The sequence below is a fragment of the Equus przewalskii genome, unplaced genomic scaffold (genome assembly GCF_037783145.1).
Source record: "Equus przewalskii isolate Varuska unplaced genomic scaffold, EquPr2 ChrUn-10, whole genome shotgun sequence".
NCBI lineage: Eukaryota > Metazoa > Chordata > Mammalia > Perissodactyla > Equidae > Equus > Equus przewalskii.
Window position 1 is genome coordinate 1504221 of NW_027228747.1, and position 17708 is coordinate 1521928.

General features: G+C 45.5%; 1 protein-coding gene and 1 long non-coding RNA gene across 3 annotated transcripts in view; one reads left to right on the forward strand and one right to left on the reverse strand.

Moving 5' to 3' along the window:
• The first annotated feature begins 81 nt into the window (after nt 1-81).
• On the forward strand, nt 82-1776 carry S100A6 (S100 calcium binding protein A6). The gene is made up of 3 exons (XM_070607551.1): nt 82-416; nt 1016-1174; nt 1543-1776. Exons 2-3 carry the CDS (start codon nt 1037-1039, stop codon nt 1681-1683), a joined length of 279 nt encoding a protein of 92 aa, XP_070463652.1. The 5' UTR covers nt 82-416; nt 1016-1036; the 3' UTR covers nt 1684-1776.
• Nucleotides 1777-4357: 2581 nt separating this feature from the next.
• The window catches only part of LOC139081419 (uncharacterized), a 39768-nt gene continuing 26417 nt past the window's right edge, over nt 4358-17708 (reverse strand). For both annotated transcript variants that reach the window (XR_011536508.1, XR_011536509.1), the window contains one exon: nt 4358-4797. This is a non-coding gene — a long non-coding RNA (uncharacterized lncRNA). The remainder of the gene's footprint in view (nt 4798-17708) is intronic.

Sequence of the window (17708 nt, forward strand, 5' to 3'; positions counted from 1 at the left end):
CCTTCATCTAGGGTTGACCCTGAACACCCTCTAGGCGCCCCGCCCCCCCATGCCCTCCACCTCCCCACCCCCGTGTCACACGTCTCACGACGGTGGGCAAACTGAGCTATGGAGATTAGGGGGCGCTCCAGGTCACTGGGCTTGCGGGGGGTCTCCACTAGGGGCCCCCATCCTTCCGCCAGGCTCCCTCACCTTCGGAACGCGGAACAACCCCGGGGCAGGAGGCGTGGAAAGTTGAGAGGGGCCGGGGGTGTTCGTGTTGTGTAAACCACGGGCGCGGGGTGGGGCGCGGGGTGGGGCGCGGGGCGGGCCCTGGGCGGGTAGGGTGGACACACCGGCCGGTATAAGGCGGGCGCCCGGTCGGCTACACAGCGCATCACCTCGACCGCTCCGTCTGCGCTTCGCTGCGGCCCCGGGTGAGTTCTCGCCAGCGCGGCCCGGCGCCCCCGCCTTCGCCCAGCCGCCGCCTGCCCCCGGGGGGCTGCTGCGGACTCTGCGGGCGGCGCCGGGATCCCGCTGCGGCGTCTGCGAGCCCCTGGGCCGGCGGGAGGGTCGGGAGCGGCGGGCCAGCCCCGGGCTGGGCGTGCGGCGGGGCGGCTCCCCGCGCTCTGCTGGGGCGCGGGAGGGTGTGGCCTGGGTGTGTCAACGCCGCAGCTGTGGTCTTGTGAGGCTGTGTGTGGGGCTGGTTGTGCTGCCTCCACCTCCCCGCCCCCCATCCTCCCCAACTTCTCCTGGAACCCCTGGAGTTCTCAGCGGTGGCCCTATTTGCTCTTTAGGATCCTTGCACCACCTCTCCTCGCGTCCCCCTCAGGCCGCTGATCTCCTGAACCTAGAGTTTGCCCACTCGCTCCCCTTCAAGCCCTGGGTTGTCTCCTGAGGCCACCTGTGTGTGCCTGAGGCTGGGTGGTTCAGGCAGGCAGACAAAAGGAGTGCGTGGGTTCGAGGAGAAGGGGACAGAGCTCCTGGGGTGTTGGGTGAGTGGGAAGCCCCTGCTGACCAGCCCCTCTGCCCCCAGCTCTGAGTCCAGCCTTCAGCCATGGCGTGTCCCCTGGATCAGGCCATCAGCCTCCTCGTGGCTATCTTCCACAAGTACTCCAGCAGGGAGGGCGACAAGAACACCTTGAGCAAGGGTGAGCTGAAGGAGCTGATCCAGAAGGAGCTCACCATTGGCGCTGTGAGTGAGCCTCCCCAGGCTGGTCATCCCACCCCTGGCCCTGTAGAAGCAGGATTAGGAGAGGGGGAGGAGCCGGGGCATCTGACTCACATCTACCCACCTTCTGGGGCCCTGGTCCACATGCTCACTGAGCCCATTGGTCCACTCCCCTGAGGGGGTAGGGGGTCCTCTCAGCCTGGTTTTCACTCCCCAGAGTCAGGAGCAGGAGCAGACCAGTAAAGCCAAGTGAACCCAAAGTGGACTTGGGGCTTTGGTGACAAGTGAGCACAGAGCCACTTATCTGAGAGAGGGCTGCCTGGGAGGAGGAAGGGAGAGGACCCAGGGGTCTTGTCACCACTGAGTCTGGATTTCCCATTCTAACACGTTAGGAGCTGGAGGACTCGGAAATTGCAAAGCTGTTGGATGACCTGGACCAGAACAAGGACCAGGTGGTGAACTTCCAGGAATATGTCACCTTCCTTGGGGCTTTGGCTATGATATACAATGAAGTCCTCAAGGCCTGCAGTTAAGTTGGCAAAGTGGAGACACACTCTAGTGGGCTTGTCTGAGTCAAATCCAGTGGTTGTTAATTGTACAATAAATATTCTTTTTGGTCGAATCTACCCCTGTGTCCTGGCTGCCCAATGATTTCTGTTTCCTCTTCTCTTTGGTGCTGCACCAGCCATGAGACGGTTTGCTCACAGTCACCTCCCGGAGTGACTCAGTGACTCACCGGGGGTGGGGGTGGGGCGGGGGGGGGGCGGGGGGAGGGAGCTGGTGGGAGGGTGTGTTGAGAAGCCAGAGCTGGTGTGTTGAATTAAGAATGTGCACATTATGACCTGCTGACTGAGGAGGAGCAAGCCACCCACAAGGGGGCAGCAGGTAGCTCCCTCAGCATCCTGGTCCTATTTCAGGGAGGTGAAACCCACAGGGGTCGTTTTGATTGAAGGCACAGTTTCAATACACCGCCACAAAGGAAGTAGAGTCACTAGATTTATTATTACTTACAGATCCCAGAAGTAAGGGGGCGCGATGAGCTGGGGGAAGGGCAGTCCTCTGTCCGGGGTCACAAGTGAGCCTGAAATAGAGAGCAGGGTAGCAGGAACCTATTACTTAGAAGGTGAATGGGGTGGAGGTCATTCACTTTTTGAGGGCTTCACTCTAAGTGGTTATTGTAAAGGTGCTCTGGGAAAAGTAAAGCGGGAACTTATGGCGGGAATCCTAAACTCAAGTCCTTATCTAAGTGTCCAGACTCTGGCTGAGCATGAGCAGGGTTATCCCACTGTGAAATGCCGAGGCAGCATCTCTGGAAAACAAAGTTGTTTTTTTCCTCACAGAGGGTCCACACGATGGTGGACCGACCCTGCGAAGGCCGCTGTTAGCTCATAAGCTGCCATTCTGTGAATTAGAAAAGATGCCCCTTCTGGATGAAGTCATCTTAAAGGAAGACTCAGTGGTCTCCAGGAAAGAGCGTTCTGGGCTGGGCTTGGAGAAGGAAATGATGCTTGAGCCAGGCTATGATGGGTCCAGATTGGGGCAGAGAGAGTCCTAGCGGGGTCTCCCAAGACAAAGACGTGTTTTAACTTTGAATGTGGTGAGAGGGGAAGGATGGAAGGGCCATGGGGCAAGGCTAGTCCACTTTCTCACCACATCGAAGTTGGGGCAGAGAAGGCACAGCTGGCATGCCCAAAGCCTGGGGGGAGCATTCCACGTGAGACCACCGAGGGTGCGGTATGGCTGAGTTCACCGCGCTGCCTGGGCCCCAGTCAAAGGCGGGAGGCACGCTTTAGGAGTCTGTTCCTGCATTCAGGGACAGGGTTCTTTGTGTTGAGGGTGGTGGTCTGAAGAGCTGGCAGCTGCATGAACATGTGAATCACGGGGTGCTCGTGAATGGGGCCAGGTGGGGGTCCCTGGGGCTGGGCCCACCACAGCTTCAAGCCTTTCAGTCAATATTGAGCCAGGCCATCCCTGCAGCCTCAGCAGAATGAATCACCCCAGTTATCCCATTGGAGCCAAGACTGGCTGTCAGCCCCCTGCAGGGAAGATGACTAATTGTCTGAGTCCATTGTTTGTATTAGTGTTTTTGGGCAGGGAAGGTGGGGTGCAAGGGGGTGAACTGTCTCAGGGCAGTGGGGCATCCCTTACAGTTCTCTCCCCTCCGGGCCTAGTCTGAGCCAGGCAAGTTCCTCTGTAGGAACCTCAGAGGGAGGTCACATCTTCTTTCCCCTCTTACTCACCGCCCCTCTTCCCTGAAGGCCCAAATGTGTGGAATTAAGTCGTCTTCTTCCTCTGTAGGGTGGGGATGTGCGCACAGTCCCCAGAGGGCTGGAAGCATCGCCTTTGGAGTTCCTCCTTCTCTAGTTGCCTCCGCTGCCCCACAGGGCATAGGCACTGGCACTGTTGGGGAGCAGGAAGGACTCAGAACTCCAGCTGCCCGTCTGCACAGCCACATGCAAGCCTTGGCTCTATTCCACTTCCTCTGGAAAAGTACCTTCCTGGCCCCGCAGTGGCTGGCAATTTGGGGTGTGGAGTGAGCACCCTTGCGTGGGCAGAGAGCAGGAAGTCTGGGTTGGTTTTCTTGAATTCCTGGGGAGGAGCTGATGGTGGTGGTACCACAGCCCTGGTCATCAGGGAGCCCTTCCTATGAGGAGGGATACAGGACGTGGACACCCAGGGAATGTCAGCAAGGGGATATTTTTGCTCCTAGCAATCAAATCCCAAAAAAGCAACTCAACTTCACCTGAGACACACCTGTGATGAGCAAGTCAATGAAGGGGAGGGGTTTGCAGAGACAAAGAGAATCGGAACCCCTGCCTCTCCCCTCCCCTGCTTTCAGCGGGGAGAAGACCTTGGTACAAAGAGGGAGGAGGAGTCGTTTCAGTGGGTGAAGACCTGCTGCCGCTGGGAGGGGCTGCGCAGGCAAGGCAGTCAGCATGAGCTTCCAGGGAGCTCCTGTGGGTGGGCAGGCAGGCCAGGAGGCTGAAGAGGATCAACAAACATTCTCAGTCCACCTGCTAAATAAACAGGTGTGTCCTTCTGCTTCTGCTTCTCCACAGTAGTGGAGGGGAACAGGAACATGGATTTAAAAAAGAAAACAAAACCCCAAACAAATAGCAAATCTTTTGTTTGCTCTGAGGGTATGACTTTAAAGGGTTTTCTTTTTTGCCGAGCGGGTGGTGGGAGGAGGCAGTATTTGCACTGGAATCTGGTGAGTGCAGCTGTCAAAGGGTGTAAGTGGGTGTGGAGAGGGGCACAGACTGCACATTTTTATTGCATTTGCCTCCAACCGAGGAAAGTTGGAAGTGAGCCCTTTGAGCTCACTCTGTGGAGCAGTAGTTTGGGCTCAGAGGAGACGGAGAGGTTCAGAGGTAAGCTGGGGGCTTCACGTCCTGTCCCTTTGCTGAGGTTGATCCAGGAGGTCCAGTTCACCTGCAGGCTGGACAGTAGGCGTGGCTCTGTGTTCCCCAGGTCTCCCTGCTGAGGCTCATTTTCGCCCTCTCCGTGCATAACTGACATTAATCCTCCAATCTAGCCACCGTGATGGCCGTGAGGCTGAAGCGGCGGCACCACAGCCCTTTTCTGTGTCCGGAGCGTCTCCCGTAAGAGGAGTTTAGGGCTGAGTCACAGGTGTAGCTGTTTGTTCTCTGCCAAGCAAACATGAAATTGTCAAGAACAATGCTGCTTTCCGTTTGTATAGCACTTTTACTTTCACAAGGCACTTTCAGATCCATTGTCTTTTTGATCCTTGGAAGATTTATGTGTAGTGTGTGTTACTGATCCCATTCAACAGGTGAAGACTAAGTTACAGGGAAGAAAGTGCCTCTACTCAGGGCAAACTATAAGTTAAGAAGGAGCTGGGACCACAACCGGGCACTCCCCATCCCCTGCCCGGTTCACTAGTGCTATTCTTATCACCCATACTGCGGCCATTTCTTCTCCATCTTTTTCCCTTACATTTTTTAATTACGTATTCAGAGTATTCCAGGATGATTTATGGAATGCATCTAAGATGAAGAATAATGACACAAGACCCACTGAGTCTCAGAAATGAACATGATCATTACCTTTCAACCCCCTGGGTTGTCTTCCCCATCCCATCTCCTTCCTTCTTAGTGGAACCACTGTTTGATCATTGAGTTTTCTCATTTCTTTCCTTAATAATTTTTACTACATATATTTTCATCTGTAAACAATGTATGGTTTTTGATAGTGGTGAGTTTTATATGGTTGGAATAATACCATGTATTTGTATATAGTGTGATGAAGAAGTCAAATCTGTTTTCCACATAAACAATTGTTCCAGAAAAATGTATTAAAAGTTCCTTTCCTTCTCCACCACTCTGCAATGTGGTGTATAATAAATGTGTGCGTGGGTCTGTTTCTGAGCTCTCTTTTCTGTTCTATCGATTGACTGATCTATTTCTAGGCCAATACAGTGCCATCTTAATTGTTATATTTTTGTAATAATCCTTAATATCTGGTAAGGCAAATCTCCCAGCTTGCTCTTTGTTTTCAGGGGTATCTTGGCCTCCTATTTTAAAATAGACACTTTAGAGTGAGCTTGTTAAATTCCACGAAACAACTTGTTGGGATTTTGATTGACATAGCATTAATTCTATAGATCAACTTGTGGAGAATATTGAATCTTCCAGTCCATCAACATGGTTTATTTTTCCATTTATTTAGGTTTTCTTTAATGTCTTTGAATAACATGTTATCATTTTTGCCATAAAAACACCTAATTGTACAATTTGTTGACGTTGTTGCAAATGGCATGTTTAAAAAATATATACATTGTTATTGGTATAGGAATGTAATTGAGTTTTAAAATACTTAATTTCTTTTTTTTTTTTTTTTGCTGGGAAAGATTCATCCTGAGTTAACATCTATTGCCAATCTTCCTGTGTCTCTTTTTTTCTCCCCCTCCTCAAGTCCCCACTACATAGTTGCATATTCTAGTTCTAGGTCCTTCTAGTTCTTCTATGTGAGCCACCGCCCCAGCATGGCTACTAACAGATGAGCAGTGAGGCTCTGTGCCCGGGAACTGGACCCAGGCTGCTGAAGTGGAGTGTGCCAAACTTTAACCACAAGGCCGTCAGGGCTGGCTCTAAAATTTTTAATTGTGGTAAAAAATATGACATAAAACTTACCATCTTAATCATTTTTAAGTACACAGTTCAGTAGTGCTAAGTATATTCATGTTGTTGGACAACAGATCTCTAGAACTTTTTTGTCTTGCAAAACTGAAAATCTGTACCCATTAAACAAGAACTTCCCATTTTCTCCTCCTCCTAGTTTTTGGCAACCATTATTCCACTTTTTGTTTGTAGGAATTTGACTACTTTAGATGTCTCATATAGGTGGAACCATACAGTATAGCCTCTTGTCACTGGCTTATTTCACTTCGTCATGTCCTCAAGGTTCATTCATATTATAGCATGTGACAGGATTTCTTTCCTTTTTGTAATTGTTTTGTATTGATTTTATATTTAGAAACTGCTAAACCCTCTTATTATTTCTAATAATTTAGATTCTCTTGGGTTTTCTACAGAGCCAATTATTTCAATCTGCAGATAATCTAATTTTTGCTTTTTCCTTTTTAATCCTTATGACTTTTATTTATTTTTCTTGCCCATTGTACTGGTGAAGACCTCTAGAACCTTGTTAAATAGAAGTGATAGTGGCACTCCTGTTTTGTTTCTGATCTTTTTTTTTTTTTTTAAAGATTGGCACCTGGGCTAACAACTGTTGCCAATCTTATTTTTTTTCCTGCTTTATCTCCCCATTTCATCTGTGTTTTAAAATTTATTCATAGAAAGTTACTCATTTATCTTATAGTCTTATTATCTATATATTTGAAGCATTTCTAGTTATGCTCCCTAATTTTTTGGTTCCTAATGTTAATTTGTGCCTTGCCTTTCTTTTTATTTTCCTTGAATAATATTGTCAGAGGATTGTCTTTTTTTCTTCTAGTTTTTCTGAGAAACCAAATTTGGCTTTATTAATTCTTTCTATTATATATTTGTTTCCTAGTTCATTAAACTCTGCTCTTGCTTTTATTTTCTTCCTTCAATATTGTTTGGGTTTATTTTGAGATGACTCATTTGTTTTTAAACTTCTGTCTTTTCTAATATATGAATTTAAGGCTATACACTTTCCTCTAAGTACTGTTTTAGCCACACTGCATGAGTATTTATATTGTTATATTGATGTATATAAAAATATAATTTAATTGTTCAGTTCTAAGCCTTTTCTTATTTCCATTATGATTTCCTTTCTTCACATGAGTAATTTTTAGAAGTCTATATTATAATTTTCAAACATATGTCTTTTTCCTAGATATCCATTTGTTATTGATTTTTAACTTATTTGCATTGTGGTCAGTTAACAGGGGATTTATGACATCAATCCTATGAAACATGTTAAAAGATGTCTTCTCTGCTTTGCTCTAGCATGAGGTCAATTCATAAAAGTTGTGTAGGTGCGTCAGAAGAACGTGTATTCTGTGGATCTCTATTTTCTTTTTTCATGTTGAGGCTTTTTTGTCTGCTTGTTTTCTCAGTTACTGAAAGAAGTCTGTTCAAATATCTCACTGAGGCCGTGAATTTATTAATTTCTTTTTGTAATTCTGTTAATATTTGTTTATATAGTTGAGGCTATAGTATTAGATGCAAACAAGGTCATAATTATTATATCTTTGGGGAATTTTGTATTAATGTGTGGTGACTATTTTCATCTCTAATAGTGCTCTTTGCATGTTATATTATATTTTATATCAATCAGCTTTTGTTTGGTTAATATTTGGCATGTGTTTTTTGGTATTTTTTTGGTTAATATTTGGCATGTATTTTGGCATATAATATGGCATATATTTTTCATTTTTCTATTGTCAACTTTCGTTATCCTTTTGCTTTGGATATATCTTTTGTAAACAGCAAATACGGCCTTAAAAAATCTGATCTGATGATCTTTATTTTTTAACTGGAACTTTTGGTTCATTGAGATATATTGAAATTACTGATACCTTTGTTTTTATTCCTATCATCTTATTTCATGCTTTCTATTTTTCCACTTTTTTTTTAAAGATTGGCACCTGATTTAACAACTGTTGCCAATCTTCTTTTTTTTTCCTGCTTTTTCTCCCCAAATCCCCCTAGTACATAGTTGGATACTTTAGTTGTGGGTCCTTCTAGTTGTGGCATGTGGGATGCCACCTCAACGTGGCCTGATGAATGGTGCCATGTCTGCACTCAGGATCCAAACCGGTGAAACCCTGGGCCGCAGAAGTGGAGCTCAGTTTCATCAAGTTTAGCAAATACCCTTAAGGCAAAAGCCAGCTTCAAAGCTCCTCTCATTTTCCTGGATTCCTATTTTTATTTAGATTTAGCCTCTGAATATTTACTAAATTCTTTGTTCCCTGATACAATTTAAAAAGGGGTTTCAAATTTTATGCAGCATTTGAGTTGTTTCTAGTTGGCCAGAGTATGTATTGCCATTATTTATTCTTTCATTCAGCAGGTATGTGCTCAGAGAGGGCCTGTGTCCCAGGACCTGTCTTCACTGTCTTAGTTGTCTTGGAGGAAATCCACTCTCTGCCCTGAGGGGGTTCCCTGTCCACAGCGAGGCAGAGGAAGTCCTTTCAGTTTAGTTAGATACTTGGCTTTAATAAATAGATTTCATAGCTGCAATAAGATATCTCACAGAAATACAAAACACCACTCCCCAGCCCCGGAGTGAGGCTGAGGCTCTGAAGAACTGCAGTGCACCAGAGTTAGATGAGATGTTAGACGTGCTCTAGTACAGTGTGTTAAAGCTGTGTTCCCTGGAGGTACTCCATGCAGGGCTGCTGAGAACAGTCAAATAATTTGTGTCCTGCACAAAAGCCCTGGCAGGGGAGTCAGTGGGGGCTGAAATTCAGCCCATGCTCAGCTGTCCAAGCTGCCACCTTGGTGCCTGGCTGCATCTGTCTGGAAGATGAGACGCTTTTCTCATTTGCATGAAGGCAGCATACAGTTTAGCAGGCCCAGAGACGTCATGCAGTGTAGGGGAGGAAGAGCTATTCCTTTCCCCTCCAGGTCCTTCTGGCTGCTCTAAGAATTAAATTCACATGAGACAGAACAACAGGAGAAAATCCAACTAGGCTTTATAACCTGTATACACGGGAGAAACCCAGGAAAACTGAGTAACTCACCAAAAGGGCCAAAGCCTCCACCTTAAATACTGTCTTTAGCTAAAGACAAAGGAGGATGTTGGGGGTAGTGGTTTGGGGCTTCAAAGGGGAGGAAGGCAATTCACATGGAGATGGAAAAGCAAATGTTTGGTAAACAAAAGTTGACCCTGCCTTGTAAAGACAATGAGAGGTGGTGAAGACTTTGATCAAATGGCCCTTGCTGGGTTCCTCCATGTCTATCACACCTGGTTTATGTCATACTATAATTATCTTATGGTATTAACTCCTTCCTGGAACAGGCTTTCTATCTGAAATTCTTTTAGGCAGTTAGGGGGAAGGTCAAAGTTTCTTCCCGAATCTTTTTTTTTTTTTTGGTGAGGAAGATTGATCCTGAGCTAACATCTGTTGCCAATCTTCCTCTTTTTGCTTGAGGAGTGTCCCTGAGCTCACAGCTATGCTAATCTTCCTCTTTTTCGTGAATCTTTTTTTTTTAAAAGATTTTATTTTTTGTTTTTCTCCCCAAACCCCCCAGGACATAGTTGTGGGTCCTTCTAGTTGTGGCATGTGGGACGCCACTGCAGCGTGGCTCCATGAGTGGTGCCATGTCCACACCCAGGATCCGAACCAGCGAAACCGTGGACCACTGCAGCAGAGTGTGTGAACTTAATCACTCGGCCATGGGGCCGGCCCCACTAAATCTTTTGTTCTTAAAAATAATCAAGCCAAAGAGACATATTTTGGGGTGGCAAAATCTGATCCCCACAGTAGCCAAGGGAGTAAGGGGGAAGCCTGGTAAACAGGCTCTGGGACTTCTTCCTAGTTTCTAACAAGGAGACTCTCAGTTTTGCGTATTATATGAATGGTTTCTTCCTAAAAATTCGTTAAAAAAAAATCGACATAAGGTTTTTGATACTTTTTTCTTTTTTGAAAATCAGTAATATGATCCTTCTCACCCCTGACTCCCCTTAGTTCTGCAGAGGAAGTGGTAGAATTTCGAAGAGGGAAAGTTATTTGGTGGCTTAATTTGGCCAGGATCACATATTCAGACAAAGGCCACTGGATATAGGATACTGTGCAAGCTGGCCTATTCACCCCCAGGAGCAGAGTCTGGCTGTGGGTGAGAGTTGGTGAGTAGAACAGTCTGGCCTGGCAGGGAGCCGGGGAGGCACAGGTATCGGGCTGGAGATGCAGCTCGGGGCGGTGTGGAGGACCAGGGAAAAGGCGGGCTCCGGACATTGTCCTGTAGGCTAGTGGCTTCCTTCCTAACTTGTCAACTGAATGCTTCTTTTCATATAATTATTTTTCACAATGTAGATACTCCCCCCCCCCCAGATTACATCAATAAACATGGTCATTGTAAAAAAATGGGAAAATATTTAAAAATGTAAAGGAAAAAAAACTCATCTGAAATCCCATCTTGATGAAATAACCATTGGTTTGATTACATCCTTTTATACATCTCTTTTTAAATATATAATTTTACACATATGGGATCATATAATAGATGCTGATTTATTGGTGATACATCCAAAATTTGTTTTTTATTTTTTATTGTGGTAAAAAAATGCATAACATAAAATTTACCATGTTAACCGTTTTTAAGCGTGCAGTTCAGTGGTGTTAAGTACACTCACGTTGTTGTGCAACGAATCTCCAGAACTCTTTTCATCCTGCAAAACAGAAACTCTGTACCCAACAGACAACAACTCCCCACTCTGCCTCCACTTAGCCCCTGGCAACCACTGCTCGACTTTCTGTCTCTATGGCTTTGACTACTGCAGGTACCTCATAGAAGCAGAATCGTACACTATTTATCTTTTTGTGACTGGCTTATTTCACTTAGCATAATGTCCTCAAGTTTCATCCATGTAGTAGCATGTGCTAGAATTTCTTTCCTTTTTAAGGGAGTATTATCTTTTAAAGTGCTATTTTTTGAAGTTTTTTCTTTTTACTTGCTTTCTTCTCTATCTCTCTTGTTTTTCCCCTGTAATTGCCCCCATAAAAAGGATTCTCATACCAATTCCAGTGTGTGGAGTGGGGAGGTTTCCCCAGGCCACCAAACAATTCTTGGACATCTGCCGGATGTCCTACAATTCAACTCAATTCTGACACTATCTGCCTGGAGATAGCATCAGATTCCACGGGTTAAGAGCTCAGCACTACAGGACTGGCCTCCCCCAACTTCAGGTGCCGGTCACAAGCCAGGTCGTCACCTGTGCTTCTGACCAACTGTCTATAGATCAGAGGTTGGAACCTCCGATTGAACGTTCCAACTCAGGATGCCAGCTGCAAATCTGGATTGTCATTTGTACTTCTGAGCAACTGGCTATAAATCAGAGGTTGCCACAACCCCCTTCCTGGGTTCCATTAATTTGCTAGAGTGGCTCACTGGACTCTGGAAACCCAGTTACTCACTAGATTACTGATTTATTACAAAGGATATTAAAGGATATGAATCAACAGCCAGATAAAGAGATACACAGGGTGAGGTCCTGAACAAAGGAGCTTCTGCCCTAACGGAGTTTGGGGCCATGGTACGTGGGAGCATACTAGTTCACCAACCTGGAAGCTCTCTGAATCCCCTCCTTTGGGTTTTTATGGAGGCTCCATTACATAGGCACGATTGATTAAATCATTGGCCGCTGATGATTGATTCAACCTCTAGTCCCCTTCCCCTCCCTGGAAATCTTCAGTCTTACCCCTCTATGCCTGGTCGGTTCCCCTGGCAACCAGCCCCCATCCTGCGGTGCTTTCGAAAAATCATCTCACTGACATAAACTCAGTTGTGCTGGAAAGGGCCTTGTTATAAATAATAAGATACCCATTTCACCTTTATGGCTCTGAAGCATTTTTCAGGAACAGAGGACAAGAGACCAAATCTTATAACAAAAGATGGTCCCGTTGCTCTTATCACTCAGGAAATTCTAAGGATTTTGGGAGCTGTGAGCCAGGAACCAAGGATGAAGACCAAGTATGATACTGGTCAACACAAGGTTGACATAAGGAAAGCCATATTGTAGAAAAGAGACCATATTGTAACTTTGAATGACTTCCGATTAACTAACCCAGACATGCTCTGTAGCTTTTATGGACCCTCCCAGCAGCTATAAGTTGATAACCTTGTTCTTTTGAGTTCCTCAGGAACGTGATGGCCCCAGGCAGAGAGTCTGTGCTGATGGCCATCGTCTGGACAACTGAAAGATCAGGGTATCGGTTGTTGCTCCGCTCTCTGATGCATATCCAGTAAAACAAAAGAGTATCAGGAACTGAGACCAGACGTCTGGCCCCACCTGGGGGTCAGATGGAGGCCCCACTGGGATTAGGTCTATTTTTCAGGGACTGTTAAAATTTGGGTTGTCTATTCTTCTTATCCTTCTGGTCAGACACTTGATTATAAAATATGCTTTTTAGATGTTTTAGATGTTGAGTAAGATACAAAATTCTAATAATACAAAAACATCAACATGAAGCTGGGAACAAGAGAATATTTCCACAGGTCGGCCCCGAGGCCGTGTGGTTAAGTTCGAGTTCTCCGCTACAGTGGCCCAGGTTTTTTCTGGTTCGGATCCTGGGCGCGGACATGGCACCACTCATCAGGCCACGTTGAGGCGGCGTACCATGTGCCACAACTAGAGGGACCCACAACTAGAATGTACAACTATGTGCTGGGGGGATTTGGGGAGAAAAAGCAGAAGGAAAAAAAAAAGAAAAAAAAGATTGGCAACAGTTGTTAGCTCAGGTGCCAATCTTTAAAAAAAAAAAAGAGAGAGACTATTTCCAAAGGAATGTTAAACAGTTTCATTCCTCTAACCCAGATCTATGCCCTAATTCAGCAAGAAGTGGCTAGATTGGTCCTCGCCCAGAATCCCTCAAGAATGAGAAATACCAAAGAATAAGAGGGATTGAAATCAGCAGAGAGTTAGCCATTGATGATTAAGTAGCTAGGAACAAATGCTTTTTTTTCCTTTTTGCAATTACTGATTATAGCTTTAGTTGTTTTAACCCACCCATTGTTAACTGCACTGTTTAGGCAATATGCTGACTCCCACTAGGTTCCTATAGATAACATCTCCCTGGAGCCTGAGTCACCAGGGTAATGGATGTTCGAGCTGTTTTTCAGGAATTAGAACCCCTTTGTCCACTCCAGGCCGGTTGAGATCACCAACTCATCAACTGGGCCTGTGCAGATGTCGGATAAGCGGCCTTTTGACGTCAAGAGGCTAAAAACTCCACCCTCAGATCATGCTAATGCTGCCATTTTGTGAACATGGTTTCTATGAAGAGGCATGAAGTCTGACTACGCTTGCACAGATCATCAATTACCTCACCTCTCCTCACCTCTCCTCACCTCCAATCACCTACCCCCCACTTTTCAGACCACCTTGCCCCCCATCCCATAAATATCCCTGAGTCCCTATTTTTGGGAAAGTGGATTTGAGACTCATGCTCTGGCTTCCTCGCATGGCTGCCTTGTGATTAAACTCTGTCTCCGCTGCAGTCTCATGGTCTTGGTGTTTGGCTTTCTGGGCGGTGGGCAAAAACGAACCTGGTTTGGTAACAAGTATATGTGAGAAATACATTTTGTTCATCTGAATGACCAAACAGATATATTTCTTATAAATCACAATATCACACCTTTCTTCTCTTTCACTATTGGGTTTTTAATATTTATCTTTATTAATGTTATCCTGAATGCACACCTGAGGTGTTCTGGACAGAGACAGATTTCTCATTAATTTCCTTACAGTAAATAATCAATGTGTCAGGGTTGCCTTGGCCCACATCTTACCTTGGGCCAGGTCCTATTCAAGGACCAAACATCCAAAGGTGAGAACAAGGAAAAATGATTTTCCTCTTCTTATAAAGGGGAAGAAGGTCTCCTTCCGAAAGGGTCTGTCCTCCTGGAAGCTGTCCTCCTCTCCTTCTGAAAGAGTCTCCTTGCAAGTGTCCTGGGCCTGAATCCTAGCCCCACCCTTTGGAATGTAAATAAAATGTATCCAGGAACCAGACAGCCCTGGAGCCTCTGGCTCCTGGTCCTAGAGATGTCTCTACATTCTGAGACGTCATTCATCCCTTTTCAAGTGTAAACAGCTAGAGAGATAGGCTTTTGGTCTCCCAGTCACCTCAGGGCTTAACCTAGGGACCTGCTCCAGTTGGTGAGCATTTCATCTTCTCTCTGGGAGAGAAGTTTTATTATCCTCTTGGATAAGCATTAACTACACAAATGGCTACAAACCTAATTCTCAGGGTTTGTGAAGAGTCCCAGGGGGCCCCGGCTTCTACTGCAGCACTGAGAAATTCACCACAGTTTCATTTCCCCACAGTCAAACCAACGGCAATATACTAGAATGCATTCTTCCATAGCTCTCTTTGTGGTTGTCACTACGTATAAATATAATTCCATGTAAGATGGAACGTAAGAGATGTATTTGTACAATGTAATTTGGATTATAAAAGTGGGATCATGATGTATTTTTGTCTCATTTTATTTTTTATCCATTTAACATATGTCATGAAAACCCCTTCAACTCAACTGGTAGAGATCTAAATCCTCCTTTTTTTTTTTTTTTAAAGATTTTATTTTTTCCTTTTTCTCCCCAAAGCTGCCCGGTACATAGTTGTATATTCTTCGTTATGGGTCCTTCTAGTTGTGGCTGAATCCTCCTTTTTAATGGCTGTATATTATTCCACAATATGGAAGCACCACAGTTTATTTGACAATTTTCTATTCCCTAGTAATGGGTAATTACCACTCCAATTTTTTCACTATAAAAAATAATAATCTTGACGAACAAACATTTGTGTATACAGACCCTTAAGGACTGATGCATTTATTTCTACAGAACAGATTCCCAGGAGTGAAACTGCTAGGTTGAAGGGCGTATGCATATTTAATTTGAATAGCTATTGCTATATTACTTTCCAATACAGCAATAACAATTCACACTTCCCATTAGTAGTAAATGAGAGCAGCCTTTCCTGGCATCCTGGACAGCCTTAGGCGGTATCATTTTGAAAAGTTTTGGCCAGTCTGATAGGATCCAGTGCATTTTGAACTACAAGAGCTCCAGTGGATCCTCAGAAGTGGCTTAGAGACTTTCTCATGGTGGGGTGGTGGCTCAGATGAGGGGTCTCCTGGTTCCCTGCCCTGTTTGAGCCTGAGGTCTATATTTTTCATATATCAACCTCCCCCATAAGGCTTTAAGAAAGAGTTTCTTGGGATAAAGGAATGTTTGAAAGCCCTGTCTCTAAGCTACATGGTGTGAGGTGGGTATTGAAGATTCTGGATACGATGGTGCCTCTGCGAAAGCCTGGATTTCAAAGAGACCTGGAACCTGGGGATAGGGAACTTGGAGGGGAGGCAGAACGCCCCACCAGGAAGCTGGCGCCCCAAGCAGGTGGAATAACGAGGATCTGACCTGGAGCACAGCGGGGTGGCAGGAAGAGGGCAGGCACGGGCCCAAAGATGAACATGCAGCATTCATTGGATGTGGGGGAGGGGAGTGAAGTGGGGAGAGTCTAGGATGTCCCAGGCTGGCACCCCAGTGGCAGGCAGCCTATGAATGTACTCCTGGAGATAGCACTCCAGTGTTCCTGGCCCTTGGGATTTAAAAAGGGACCTAGTCCAAATGGTGAGCAGGGTCAGATCCAGAGGAGCCTGAAGAGGGAGCAGAGTGAGGGGAGGTGTTTTGTGCTCCCCCTTATAGGCGGTGCCTGGGGGCCAGTGAGTCGGGGTGGGGCCGACTGTAGCGGTTCTTGCTGCACAAGAGAAGAGTGTGGCAGGGAACACCTCAGTGAACCACTGGCCATTGCTGAGCGGAATGTCAAGCAGATCCCTCTTTCCTGTCCTCTGAGTGCCCGACTTCCTGGCCTCTGTCCTCCCAGCTGCCAGGGAAGAGCAACCCAGTCCTCTGTCCAAAGAAAGGAAGAAAGATTGGGAGGGTAGCGAGGCACCCTTCTCCCACCTCTCCTCTGGAAGATCAGAGTCACAGCGTCAGGAGGCCCTCCTCTTGCCTCCAGGCTCGCTTTCCATCAATAGACCTCTCTGGTCCCTCCTCCCACAGTTCTTCAAGCCTCCAAGCTTTAAAGTTGCCCCATTCCTCACTTGGGACACTCCATTGCTCTCCTTATATAAGAATTCCCAGCCTTTAATCCCTTGGCACTTTGAGTGCTAATGGAACTTTCCTGTGCCAGGTTTGCTAGCTCTGCAGGGTTCCCAGGGTGGGTAGGGGGAGGGGCGGAGTCTAGATCCAGGAGTTGGGATGCTGATGAGGGCTCCGATCCTGGGTCTTTCTCTTCAGTATCTGAAGGCTGGGACTGATTTCCTCACAAATTACCTAGAAGAACTTCCACAGGCCTGAGGAGCTTTTGCCTCTCTGGGCCCTATTCTCCATAGAAAAATATTAAAAAATATATTTTGTGACTGCATTGGTATAAAGACAAATGTAAACCAAGATGGATTCATTACTACATATTCATTATTATTATATTCAGATTTCTTGTGCTTTTAAAAGAAATAAAAATGAAAACATTTCCAGGCCCTTGGCATAGTGCCTCCTGTACCTTACGGGTGCCCCCACCTCGAGGCCAGCACCTTACCCAGGGAGTATTCTCTTTTCAAGAAAAAAATAGCTTAGTCTGTCTGTCTTTCCTTTTTTTTTTTTTAAATACAGCTTTATTGAGGAATTGAAAACAGGATCTCGTAGAAATATCTGCATCCCCACGTTCATTGCAGTATTACTCCTAATTGCCAAGATATGGAAACAACCAAAGCGTCTGTCAATGGACAAATGGATAAACAAGATGTGGTATATATACAATGGAATACTATTCAGCCCTGAGAAAGAAAGAGATCCTGCCATTTGTGACAACTTGGATGAAACTTGTGGGCATTATGCTAAGTGAAATAAGTCAGACAAAGACAAATACCATATGATACTTATATGTATAATCTAAAAAAGCCAGATTCAGAGAAACAGAGAATAGAGTGGCGGTTACCAGGGGTTGAGGGGTGGGGGAAATGGGGAGATATTGGTCAAAGAGTACAAACTTCCAGTTATAAGATTAACAAGTTTGGGAATCTAATATACAGCATGGAGATTGTATCTTATAATACCGTACTACATACCTGAAATTTACTAAGAGAGTAGATCTTAAATATTCTCACCACAAAAAAGAAATGGCAACTATGTGATGGGATGGAGGTAGGAGGTAATATTATGGTGGTAATCATTCTGCAGTACATCAAAGTATCAAATCAACACAGTGTACACCTTGAACTTACACAATGTTATGTGTCAATTATATCTCAGTACAACTGGGGAAAAAACAAACAAACAAAAGCTTTATTGAGATATAATTCACATATCATAAAATTGACCCTTT